The 13,923-nt window shown below is 40.0% G+C and overlaps 1 protein-coding gene across 1 annotated transcript in view; it reads left to right on the top strand.

The window, feature by feature from the left end:
• The window catches only part of LOC138820277 (ribonucleoprotein PTB-binding 2-like), a 74,444-nt gene that overhangs the window by 41,296 nt on the left and 19,225 nt on the right, over window positions 1–13,923 (top strand). The window contains exons 4-6 of the mRNA XM_070011971.1: window positions 432–623; window positions 6,146–6,272; window positions 11,833–11,915. Coding sequence (XP_069868072.1) covers window positions 432–623; window positions 6,146–6,272; window positions 11,833–11,915 — 402 coding nt within the window. The remainder of the gene's footprint in view (window positions 1–431; window positions 624–6,145; window positions 6,273–11,832; window positions 11,916–13,923) is intronic.

The raw sequence follows: 13,923 nt of genomic DNA, 5'->3' as shown, positions 1-13,923 counted from the left end.
TCAGTATGTGGGCTAGAAATTTTTCTCTGTCTTCCAATACTATTCATTCTCTGTAACCTGTACATTTTGTTTAAAAGAAAGTTTTAATTATTGAGTCCTCATGTTTTCTCATAAATCCCCAATCATACATATTTCTGATTGTGTAGGGAACTGTTATCATTTGGGAATTAACTGTTGACATAAGTTATAAAAAAATCAGAATGAGACTCAATAGATCCTTTTCTATTTTCCTGACGATAGAGAAGGATCTGTGGAGTCTGTCCAAGCATCCCATAGCCTTCTGTTTTCATGGAGAAAGAACGCATTATGGTCATAACTATCAGGCTCAGATCTACTTGTTCTTGAACTTGGAAACAATTTGTTGTAACTAGTTGTCACTAGTGTTCTGAGTCACTTGCAGAATTTCCTTGTAATAACATATGTGGTGTCAGCTTGCCCAGGATGAAGGTAGTTACGTCGGTGGCTTTGCAGTGGTTGAGTATCACTCTGCAGAGCAGGCTGAGGAAGCCCAGCAGGTGGCAGATGGCATGACCGTCAGCGGGGGCAGAGTCCAGGTGTCCTTCTGTGCCCCAGGAGCGCCAGGGCGAAGCACCTTAGCAGCACTGATAGCGGCCCAGCGTGTGGTAAGTGCAATTTGGTCTGTTCCTTAAAGTTATAGGAAACTCCTAAGACTATCTTCATCTAGACCTTCTATCTAAAGTCATGGATTATCCATTGAACCATTATTATATTTCAATTCATCCTCTCTGAAAATTGATGATGTCTTTGTAAGTTCAAGCCAGACGTTGTTATAGAGAAAGAAATCGTATTTAGTAAAAATGTATTTGTCTTGAGAAGTTCTGTGAAGGAATTTTATTTGTTCAGTAAATGTTGGAGTTGCCCTTCTGCTGTGATTGTGAGTGTATTGTGCCTGCATTGGATGTTTTCAGAAATATTCCTAAGTATGAGTTGAGGAAGGCGTGTGTCTCCATTCAGCTCATACAGTGCTTCCTCTTGATTATCGCCGTCGACTTCTCCCTCTCCACGTCTCTGTCCTGAAGCCCCATAGACGGGACTCTATGCAGAAGGCTTTTACCTCAGCCCTCAGCATAGCAAATAACTTTTGACTTAATGAAGGGCGAGATACACTTTTGAAAAACTGGGGAAGACTTCATGAAGCAGGTGACACATTTGAGTGTGGCATTAAACAGTGGCATATGTGGAGGGGTGGAGGATAAGATTGCCAAATACAGATTTTTTTTTCATGAGACACTCGTGTTAACAAATCATTCATTGTTTATCTGAACTCCCAGTTTAACTGAGCAGCCTGTATTTTGATTTGCTAAATCTGACAACCGTGAGGAGGGAGACTGCGTAGTGACTCAGTAAAGCAGACAGCTCGAGCAGTGGTCTGAGCTGGTTTATGTGTTTACAAGCAATCAGCTTGGACAACTACTCAAGAGATAAGTATGGGAAGGTGGTAGGTTGATGTCAGCAGGGGAGACTGGCATACCCAGGGAAATTAAACTGGATTTGATAGGAAATGGAGAGCTTATAAAATATATAAACAAGGCAAGCCATGGTGAGAGTAGTCCGAAACTGACTTGTAGATGAGGTACAGAGATAGGAAGGTAGAGGATAGGGGATCAGACAGGACATGGCTGTTTGTCCTCACTTCCATCTCTACCCTCCTCCTTCTCTTCTCTCATCTCGCTTCTGATCCTACAGCCTGTCTTCTCTTAGCCGTCTCCTTACAACTTCTTTCACCCTTCTATAATTCACTACTTGAGCCATGGTTCCCCATCGACTTCAGTTCCTCTGGCTAAGCTGTCTCTGTTGGATTGTGGAGTTTACAATTCTGAATCCATTCCAGTCACCACCTACTTCCAAAGTCAGGGCACTAACTTCTCATGGAGAAAAATAAACAAGTGGGTGTCGATGCCTAGGAATGGCATCTGTTGAGAGCTGGCCCAGCAGCCTGCAGCTTGTCACTCGTCTGGTCTTTGGCATTTCCCACAGCAGTGTCTAAAATCTGCACCCTGTTCCTGCTTTTGTCCTTCTTTCTGTCACATGATCATGGGTTCTACTTTATAGAGACTGAAGGCTACATGTTAGATTCATTCAAGCAATTTTTCTTATTTCTGGCTTCCTTCTTTGATTAATACCATTCATCCCACAAGTACTTACTTGGTGCTGGCTTCATTCATAGTGAGAGCTGTCAGAATTCACTGCTGTTTATTAGAGATCCCTGCTCTCTTGGAGGAAGCAGAGCCTCTGTAACCTCTGACTCTAGGGGTCTCACATCCCAGGTCCAGCCACTTAGCCCAATATGCCAAATAAGGAGACAAGCAGTGATAAAGGAAAGTGATTAATATGGCATGGGAACACAAAGTAAGCATTTCAGCCCATCTTTGGGGCACAGCATGAGTTTTAGAAGAAGAATTGGGGGAGGGAAGAGAAGTCTGCTTAGTTAAGCAGCTCTGAGCAAAGGGTGACATGGTTGTTTATTGTCTTAGTTCTGCTTCTGAGAAGGAGCCCAGAGAGGAGCAAGCTTGTTGACATGAAACCATCATTCCTGTTCCATAGTACAGCCTCATCATTAGAAGTGTCATAGGTGATGGTCCTCATTTGGGGAAGATGCCCTACAAGTAGTAGTAGGAGGAGGAGGAATACTATTTATATGTGTAAATTATTGAATCTGTTTTTTTTGGATCAGTTATAAGTCCTAGAGACTTATATGTCTGCTTTTTGTACTATCTTGACTCTTTTCATCATTGCGTACTATTTCATTAAATATAGATTTTTCTTGTTGTTGTTATTGAGAGAGACTTCTCCAGATATTGTTCTTTACAACTATACAATCAGAATTTCTCAAAAAAGTTGAGTCCCATTCATTATTCTCATTTCTTACCCATTTCCTTGTCAGCCTAACTCATGCATTATAGTTTCTGCCTTTGCTACTAAAGTGACTATACTCTCATGGAGATTAGCAGAGATTTTTTTAGTATTCATATCTAATGGGTATTCTTCAGTCTTGTTTTAGTGCCAGTCCTGGGGCTTGAAGTCAGGGTCTAGGCACTGTCCTTGGGCCCTTTTTTTTTTTTTGTTCAAAGCTTGTGTTCTGCCACTTGAGCCACAGCTCTACTCGTAGCTTTTTGGTAACTAATTGGAGATAAGAGTCTCATAGACTTTCCTCCCCAGGGTAGCTTTGAATGGCAATCCTCAGATCTCAGCCTCCTGAGTAGCTAGGATTACAGGTGTGAGCCACTCATACCTGGCCTTCTTCAGTCTTTTATTATTTGATCTTGGCACTCTTAGGACTCTTCTATAGGGATGGGGGTAGGATTGGGTGGGGGTCGGCAGAAAGGGACGGGAAGAGATGGGAAGGGGAAACAAAGGAGAGGCAACAATGCTTGATAAGAAATGTGCTCATTATCTTGCCCATGTAATTGTAACCCCTCTGAATGGTATTTTCACAATAAAAAAAAAAAAAAGGTCTCTACTATGGTCATGTAGTAAAGGCCTATCATCCCAGCACTTGGAAGGCAGACGCAGGAGGATCACCAGGGCTCACCACTGAAGAGAAAGGGGCAGAAGGATTACCATCCTGGGCTGCATAGCCAGTCCAGTCCAGCCTCAGCTAAAAGGGAGATATTGTCTCAATACAAAGTGAAACATGAAAAAAAAAAATTCTCAATGTCCAGAGTACATTGTAAGCATCTATAGAAATCTTACAATGAAACCCTCTATGCAACAAATAAATATAAATAAAAATATGAAAACGACTACCATGAATTCTGCCACAGTGGTGGTGTTCTGCTGCTTCTGTTTTTGCCCTAACTTGTTTCCTTCACCTAGCATAGTACCAGCAGGCTTCTGTATTTCCTCTTTCTCCTTCTTCCTCGCAGATGCTCTTCATTGTTCAGTTATTGCCTATTAATAGTAACTCACATGTATATATCCGCTAAGCCATAATCTATATTTCAAGTGATTGGTTAGAATAGATTAGACCTCCTAACCTCCTGTTAAAGAAATTGTTTCAACATTTCCAAAGAAAATTATTTTTCCCAGAGGCGTGTTTTTCCAGGTCCTAAGTTATATATATAATCAAACTTAAACTCTGTGTGCCATAAACTTAGTCAGTCATGTTCACCCTTAGCCATACCCAGATCTGCTTGTAGGAAAAATATCAAATCTTTTCAGTTCTGCTTCAAAAATTGCATATCCTTGTGGCCATATCAGTCTTTTATTTTATACAAGAGTCTCATCTTTTCTTACCAGTGAGACTAGAATCACTCCCAATGTGGTCCCTCAGTTACTAGTCTTCTAATCCATCCTCCACTGTGATGTGAGTTATCCTTCCCATCCTCATACTGGGTAGGCTGCTCTCTTGCTCCACATTAAAAAAATTATTTTATTGTAAAGATGCTGTACAGAGAGGTTACAGTTACTTAATTAAGGTAATGAGTACATTTCTTGTCGAGCATTGTTACCCCCTCTTTTGTTTTTCTTCTCCTATCCCTTTCCTTCTCCACCTCCCCATTGATCCACATTCTTTAATGAGAACTGCTCTAGCAGTTCTAAGTCCTCACTTAGACTGACACACAGGCCACTTCGTGGCTACCTACCTAGCAGCAACAGTGGAACATCTTCAGTTTTTCTCAATCTTCAAAATAAGTTATGAAGTGCAAAATACATACATACTGCTATCCTTCTATGTGATGTTTTCTATGGGATTTTAATACAAAACCTTTTTTGGTACTAGGGTTTGAATGAACTCTGCCTCATGCTTACATCAGTTGCTTGCATAGCTGGCACTCTACTACTTGAGTCATGCCTCCAGCCCAGCTTTTTTTGTTGTTGGTCCTGAGGCTTGGTCAAGGCCTAGATACTGACCTGAGCTTCTTTTGCTCAAAGCTAGCACTTTATCACTTGAGCCACAGTGCTACTTAGAGCTTTTTCTGAGTGGTTTATTGGAGATAAGAGTCTCCCAGAGACTGCCCTGCCCATATCTTATGTATCTGCTTCTCACTGTCCCTGAGCTTGCATGGCCCCCCGACTAATTCCTCTATTCTTTGGCTGTCACTGGGCCTTGCTGCTGTTTTTCTGCCTTGTTTGGCTGACCAGGAGAGCCAGCCCCCCTGAAGGCAATGTAGAGGAAAGATCTCATTGTGAACTCAGAGCTCTTCCTTGAATTGCTCTGTGTGGCTCCAGGCTCTCTCCTGCAACCGTTCTGGTTCCCTGCACACCGTTCCCCCCCCCCCCCCCCCAAGGATTTGTTGTTGCTTTAAAATCAGGTTTATGGCAGTTTCTCAGAGTCATCTTCTTTCCCTCTCAGTTTCAGCGTCTAGATTGGGAGAACCAGATTTCCTGATTCAAGTCTCCATTTTCTCATTACTAGAAGTTTCGTGTTTTTCTTTTCTATTATTATAGATTTTCATAGATCAGGCTAGTTTTGTTTTGTTTTTTGGGTCCGGCTGTGGGGCCTGAACTCTGGGCCTGGGCGCTGTTCCTCAGCTCTTTAGCTCAAGGCTAGCGCTCTACCACTTGAGCCACAGAGCCACTTCTGGCTTTTTTTCTTATTGCTTATGTGGTGCTGAGGAATCGAACCCAGGGCCTCATGCATGCAAGGCAAGCGCTCTACCACTGAGCCACCTTCTCAGCCCGAGGCTAGTTATTTTTAAAACCAAATAGTTATATCCAATTACCTGTATACAAAGTCAGCTTATTTTAGTTTTGTATTAGATTTGCAATATAAAAAATTATTTTCAAGACAAGCTACATTATTAGTATTCAGATCAACAGTATAGTAAGGCTCTTGTGTAGTTTTGAAGATACATATTGTGTCAGCAAGTTCTGTCCTTGGTAGCTAATTCAGATTTTCCTTGTTACCCTCTTATGTGCCTATTGTGAAGAGATTTGTTCTCCTAGACGTGAGTCTTTGTGAAAACAAATGACATTTAATTGACATTCATGAAGATTTCATGTCATATGTAAAATAGAACAGCTAAATTAACTTAAAAGCTGGATAGAAAGCAAACAACTAGTTCAAGTTGTGTTAGTCAGAATAGATCTTTGATGCATGAGAATTGCTAGGGGAAAGCCTTTAAAACGCTGTCTTTTGTATCCACGCTTGTTCTAATGTTCGTTGCTGTATTCATGGAAGACACACAGTAATCAAAAGGGATTACTTCCAGAGCCTAATCCTGTACAAATTATGAGAAGTTTAAACAACCCCGCCATGTTACAAGTTCTTCTGCAGCCGCAGCTGTGTGGACGAGGCGTCAAACCAGGTAAGCAGGAATCCTCATTAACCCACAGCGAACCAATTAGCGAAGCTGATTGGGCCACCATATGTGTTGAATGTGGAAAAAGGGTTCACATGTTAAAAACCACAAATAAATAACATTTTTTAATTTTAATCAGTTATCTAAGACAGCAGTGTATTTTGAGTGCTTTTTGTAAGTTACAATCTGCTTACGTGTTTCCTATTTTGTTTACCATTAATACAGATTAAATACTAAACCTTAAGTCTAGCTTCTTCATTGGCATGATTTGAAACCAAGTAATCATTACCATACCACTTCTTGGAACAGGTCCCTTCATCATGTCAAGCCAGCTGAGGATTTTCAGTGGGGGTCTCTCAGAATTCAGTTTGTGGTCCCCCTCTTCTCCTTGGGGGGTGAGAGATGGAGCTGACAGAACAGGCTAACAGCCCCACCACTCTAATTATACAGTCCTGCTCAGCCTTTGCCTTGATCATCTTCATCTTGAGGCCAGCCATGGTCTCACCTTCATCATCTTCTTAGCATAACAAGGACAATGGGGAAATTTGCAACTCCCTCCCAGAGAGCAGAGACAAAAATCTAGGGTGTGTGTGTGTGTGTGTGTGTGTGTGTGTGTGTGTGTGTGTGTGTGTGTGTGTGTGTGTGTGTGTGTGTGTGTGTGTGTGTGTGTGTGTGTGTGTGTGTGTGTGTGTGTGTGTGTGTGTGTGTGTGTGTGTGTGTGTGTGTGTGTGTGTGTGTGTGTGTGTGTGTGTGTGTGTGTGTGTGTGTACCAGCATTTCGATGCAATGCCTCTGGCCTTAGTAGGATCTCTCACTTTTGCCTGAAGTCAGTATTGGGCTGGAATCATCTGACTTTTGCCTCCCACAGGTTTGAAATTACAGGTGTGCACCCACCCACCACAGCTAGCTAGTTCTTTGATATAGAACTAACTTTTCCTTACCCATGGTCTCACACTTGGACTACAGGCATGAACCACTGTGCCCAGACTCTTCATTATACAGCAATATTTGTATTTGTATTTCTGCATCAGAAGCAACTGTGGAGGTTTTCAGGTTTTAGACTATTATGCACTCAGAAATTTTGTCTACAACATAGAAATACCATCTTGAACACAAAATAATAAAAATCTCACTATTTCTGAAGGCAGTTTGTTTCTTGATTTCATCATTTTAATCACTAGGAATGTCTTTTCTTTCTTAAGAGGACTGGGTTTGTACTCAAGGCTTTATGCTTACTACCAGGCCTTCCTTGAGCCACACCCCACCTTTTTTTTTTTTCCTTATTTTTTGGATTTAGTCATTAAAAAAAGTCTTGCTTGGGCCAGCCTAAAGCACAGTTCTTCTATTTATGTTTCCCATACAGCCGGGATGACGGGCACATGCCACTATACCCAGTTTTTTATTGATTGAGGATGGGGGTCTCCTGACCTTTTCTGCTCATGCTGCCCTTGAACTATTATCTCCCTGATCTCAGCCTGCTAGGTAGCATTCTAGGTTTGAGCCAGCACACCTGTCTTAGAAATTTCTTTTATTAGGTCGTAATCCCTGTAAGTTTTACTCCTTTGCTATGTTTTTGAAGAAACAAAATAAATTGTCTTTTTCCAGAGGTATAGTTTCCTAATATTGGAAGACAATTCTGTGAATTCTCATCAGTTTTGGTTTGGTTTTCCCTGGTTTTTGTTTCCCAGTTCACAGTTTTCTGCTCATTTATTTATTCATTCATTTATTCCGTGAAACTATATCAGTAAAATAAATTTGTAGCCCAAACTCCAATATATTTTTACCCTTTAGAGTATTATCAGTTATATACCAAATCAATCTACCATTGGCAGTCCATTTATTAAGAAATGGTGAAGCTTAGTATTTTCCTTTTCTAAGATAAAATTAAGTATAAACAAGAGTTGTAGTACATTATTTCCTAAAACTTTCATACTTCTACTTTTTTTTTTTCCAGTGACAGTCCTGGGACTTGAACTCAGGACCTAGATACTGTCCCTGAGCTTCTTTTGCTCAAAACTAGTCCTTTACTGCTTGAGCCACAGCTCCATTTCTGGCTTTTTGATAATTTATTGGAGATAAGAATCCCATGAACTTTCCTGAAAGCTAGGCAGTCTTCAAACTATAATCTTCAGATCTCAAATAGCTAGGACTTAGCCTTGGAATAACAATCTGAAAATGTCCCAGCCTCACATCTGCTCATCACTCCTGGCTAGGATTCTCAGTTACTGATAAACTGACAGAATGTTTGTGGGGATAAAGAAGACTTGAGGTATTCTCTGGTGTCAGAAGTGATGTGTGTTTTACTGTAGGAGAAAGGTGCTCAGCCTGAGTTGGTTTTTTTTTTTCCGATATATTTTAGAGTTCACAGCAGAGTAGAGTGACTATCCCAAAAGGGGAGGAGAGCATTTGAAATCTCTAATTGTAATTGTGGATTTACCTACTTTTCCTTTCAGTTCTGTTAATTTTCACACTATCTATTTTGAAGCTTTGTTTTTGGGTATACAGACAATTAGGATTTTTGTATCTTCTTCATGAATTGGCACCTTTATTGTTATGAAATTATCATCTTTTTCTCTAGAATTATTCTTTGCTCTGAAATTTTTATATTAATGTAGCCACTTTTAAGAAATTTATATGAACATAACTGTCTGTGCATATATTTAATAAAATATCTTCTAAATTGTCAAGTAGGTTTGTATTTTATGTTATGTTAGCAAATCCTTTCATCACACTTGCCAGATTACTACTTTAATGTCATGTAAAAAATGTTTTGACATCTGTTATTTGTATTTCCCATGATCATTATTTTGAGGGAAATATCTTTTCACTCTGGTAGGTGATACATGAGGCTTTGTAGGTTTGGTAATTTCCATGTTTTGCCCTACGTGTTCTTTAATTAGGAGGGGATTTGTCTTAAAATAATTCTTTAAGTATGAAGCAAGTTGAATGTAGTCAGAATGAATTATTTGCAAGAGTGAAACCTGCTGAAATGGTTTTGGAAATGGGGGAAGAGGGACAAGGAGAAAGATAGAGGGGTGAGATTGATTGGAATACATTGTAAGCGTTTGTGGAAATGGAACAGTAGACCCCTCCCCTCAAACCATTGTCAGCTAGTAAATAAGTCAAGGTCATCCAATCATAGTAAACTTGGGGTTTGGATGACTTTGTTACAGCATTGGAGATATAGCCGTTGCTAAGTATAGTGCCCTGGATGGAATCCTGAAATAGAAAAAGGATGGTATCAATAATAATGACATGCAAATCAAACATATACTGAGTACACATGTCAGTATGGATTCTATTGCTTCAAGGTATGATTATATTCACGTATGATCAAGGTATGATCATATGTAAATGCTTGAGAGAGAACTCGGTGAGGCATATGGAATGTTCTTCTACCTTTACTTTGTTATAAGAGTATCCTAATAGCTAAACAATCATTCTTTAGATTTCAATTCCGAAATTAAAAAAACCTCTTCTAGTTATTTTGTTAGTGAAGTCATACTTTCCTAAATATCTGCACTCAATTTGCAGACATAGAGCTTGCAAGCAAGTTCTTTCTATATAATAGTTTTCCACCCCAACATGCCTTTTCCACACTGACCTATGTAAAAGAAAGCTAACAGGTCCCCTGCTATATAACCTCCCATTACTCTAGTGACCTTAAAATTCTGCTGTAAATAAACACTTCATTGCCATATGCAGTGGGTAGCACCACCTTTGACAATGCTGAAAGCTGGTAAATTGCATAGTCCCTGTGAGTTGATTTAACTCTTGGAATACTGGATCATTCTTGTCATCTGAGGTATCCTGGTATAGGCTCAAATGCAGGAACATTTGGGTTTCAGGTCAATTTGTTTCACTAGTCTCTTTTAGTTTAGTATTTCGTTTTTTTATTGTTTTGTTTTTGTTGAGGCAGAGTCTCACTGTTTACTCAAGACTGATCTCGAATCCATGATCCTTTTAAAAAAAATTATCTTGAAGTAGTTGTACAAAGGAGGTGCTTTTTAACAAAGAGTTCACAGATACCATGCATCTTATGAGTGTCACCCCTTTCAGCATTCTTCACCCATCCTTCCCCTATCTACCCTTCCCTCACTTTCTTAATTTTGTAGGATAAACATTGGACTCTGGTCTTCATTATCTCCTCTTCATTTGTTTACCTTTTTCCCCTTGCCCCACTCTACCCCTTCTGAGTACTTGCTTCCTGGTGTTTTATTTTACTACTTTGGTTTTGGCTTTCTAAGGAATTACACTATTTGAAGTTCCCCTTGAATCTACCATATTTCAGTTAACACATTTGTCTTCGCCTCCGGAGTGCTAGGATTACAGGCCTGTGTCACCATGCTTGGCACTGTTCTTATTTTTTCAATTTTGCTACTTGTTCATTATGAAAAGCTTTTACCAGTTCCTTCTCTGGAACTGAATATTTTGTAAATTATATATGTGTAATTTTGTATGTATGACTATTTCCATCTGCTTCATAATACTTAGGTGAAATATCTTCATGTATTTTCTATCTTATTCTCTTCTGAAATGAACTCTGATATTTAAACTCTTAGATTTGAATAGAATACGCTTATCATTTATTCCTCTTTCTCTGCCTAGTGTTATTGTTATGTCTTTTGTTTTTAGTGTGTAAATATTTCTGTGTGCATAGATTATTTTTTCAGGAGGTTTCTTTCTTTCTTTTTCTTTTTCTTTTTTTTTTGTTGGTGGTGGGGCCTGAATTCTGGGCCTGGGCACTGCCCCTCAGCTCTTCAGCTCAAGGCTAGCGCTCTACCACTTGAGCCACAGTGCCACAACCAGCTTATTCTGTATATGTGGTGCTGAGGAATCAAACCTAGGGCTTCATGCATGCAAGGCAAGCCCTCTACCACTGAGCCACTTTCCCAGCCCCTGCAGGAGATTTCTAAGAACAGGAATCATATCTTTCCACTATCTTCTCTTAGCATCCTCCTTTCCCCCAAGAAAGCACTGTCCAGGCACAGGTGGCTCATACCTGTACTTCTAGCTAGGCAGGAGGCTGAGATCTGAGAATTACAGTTCAAAGCTAACCCAGGAAGGAAAGTCCATGAGACTTATATCAAATTAACTACCATAAAGCTGGAAGTGGAACTGTAAGCTCAAGTAGTAAGAGTGCTAGCCTTGAGCAAAACATGCTCAGGGACAGGACCCAGGCGCTGAAGTCAAGACCCAGAAACTGCACACGCACAAAACAAAAACAAAACAAAACACTGAGCAAATTCAGTGGGTTTAATTAGTTCTGAACTTATGAAAAGATTGAACTTGTTTTATTGCATTAGGGGCTAGAGAAGAATTAGCCTAAGTTTAGTGTTTCACAGAGATGGCAGAAAGGAATTCAATTTCAAGAGTTAATTCTGCTAATTCCAGAGTTGAATTGTCAGGGAAGTGGCCTGACACTTTTAACCAGTGAACCAAAGATTAGTATGTCACCAAACTGCTGATGAATTTGCTGAAAGTTTAAAGAAATGTTTTTGGAGCTTATTTCGTTTTTAATTTCGCCTGTCCGTTGGTTAACTTTTTCTCTTGTTTTCCCCACGCAGTTCTGGGAGCACCTCACAGCCTGTCCCACCTGGTAAGCCCATCCGTCTCCCCTGCGTTTTTGCACCTGAGTAAAGCACATCAGGTATGTCAAGGCACCGTGGTGGGCTGTAGCGCCAGGCCACGGCCTCGTGCTCATTCTCAACCCACAGAGTTCTTAGCAGTTACTTGAGTATTGTGCTTTTTACTTTTTGTTGGTTGTGGGCCTCAACTCTGAGCCTGGGCGCTGTCCCTCAGCTCTTCAGCTCAAGGCGAGCGCTCTACCACTTGAGCCACAGTGCCACTTCCGGTTTTCGTGTGGTTAATTGGAGATGAGAGTCTCACTGACTTTCCTGTCCAGTCTGGCATTGAACTGTGATCCTCAGATCTCAGCCTCCTGAGTAGCTAGGATTACAGGTGTGAGCCACCAGCACCCAGCTGGTATTTTGCTTTTAAAGTATATCCTTAATAAATACAACTGCAGTATATCACATATGAGTATATCAGATCCAGTTAAGTTAATCAAAATAGCATGGTAATTATGTTGACTCCGATTTGTAGGGTCTTAAGAAGGAAAGAGGTCTGTTTCATGGTATTTATTTTTAATGTATCTTTTTGCTAGATAATGGATAGATAGTGCAAAACAAGCTTATGTAGTCTTAACTCAAAAGATTTATAAGCCAGGCAGCATGGCTCAGATGTGTCACCTCCCCTATTTGGGAGGCAGATAACTGAAGATCTTGGTTTGAAGGCAAAAACGCTTGCCATACACAACCTCAGCCTGTGGCTGGATATGGTGGTGTGTGCTGCTCTTCCTAGTGACAAGGGGAAGGAAGCACCTAATTTTTTTTAAAAAAAGATCACGTTCCACATTACTGTGAAATATGTGAAATTTATGTAATCACCTAACCTCAATTAGAAAAAAAGTGAGAGAATAGAGGGGTTAGGAGTGATGGGCGACAATGTTGTCAGACACCTTGTACTCATACACTGTTTTATAGAATGGGAACTTCTTTGTACAACTACTTAAAGAGATAATAATATAAAAAAATGTTAAAAAAAATGGACTGAACCAAACCGGGAAAGAGCAAGGAAAGGGGTAACATTGTCCAAAAAGATGTGCTCTTTTCCTGACTTATGTAACTGTATCACTTTTTAATAACTTTTATAATAACATCACTTTTATAATAACAGTTATAAGAAATTAAAAATTTTTAAGGCAAAAGGAAAACAAGGATCATGGGTTCAGATCAGTCTTGAGTACACAGTAAGACTCTGCCTCAACAGAAACAAAACTTAAAAAAAAAAATGAAACACTGAACTAAAAGAGACTAGTGAAACAAATTGACCTTCAAACCAAATGTTCCAACATCCAGCCTACACCAGGACACCCCAAAAGACAAGAATGATGCAGTATTCCAAGAGTTAATCAACTCACAGGGACTATGTAATTTACTAGCTTTCCAAGAATAAAGCCCTCCTTCAAAAACAATCAATGGCAAAAGGGGCTGGGGGCCCAGCTGTAATAGTAAAGTGCTTGCTTAGCAAGCTTGTGACCTTGAGATTAAACTCAGGACTGCTGTCACCCTCCAAACATTTTTATAGAAACAAATAAATAAAGAATAATTCTTGAAATTAAGTATTATAAAAATTCATATACTCTTGAGAGTAAGGAATATTTTTCTTACCATTTAAAAATATTTCAAATATGTGCATGATATTGGAGACAAACATAATGAAATAAGTATTACTTTGAAATTCTTTAAGAATCCATAGTACTGGTTAAAAGGCAAAGCTGGTATATAGTAATTGCTTGTATAGGGGCTGGGAAGGTGGCTCAGTGGTAGAGCGCTTGCCTTGCATACCTGAAGCCCTAGGTTCGATTCCTCAACACCACATAAGCAGAAAAAAAGCTGGAAGTGGCGCTGTGGCTCAAGTGGTAGAGCGCTAGCCTTGAGCTGAAGAGCTGAGGGACAGCACCCAGGCCCAGAGTTCAGGCCCCACGACCGGACCCCCCCCCCAAAAAAAAGAAGAAATGGAGTAAGTGCTTGTATAGGGTTGGGTAAATGAACATGTGGTCCTAAGCCCAGCTTTTATTTTTTATCCTCACAGTC

The sequence above is a fragment of the Dipodomys merriami genome, unplaced genomic scaffold (assembly GCF_024711535.1).
Source record: "Dipodomys merriami isolate MVZ:Mamm:240054 unplaced genomic scaffold, mDipMer1.0.p SCAF_850, whole genome shotgun sequence".
In the NCBI taxonomy this organism is placed as follows: Eukaryota; Metazoa; Chordata; class Mammalia; order Rodentia; family Heteromyidae; genus Dipodomys; species Dipodomys merriami.
This window is presented reverse-complemented; position numbering and strand designations above follow the sequence as displayed.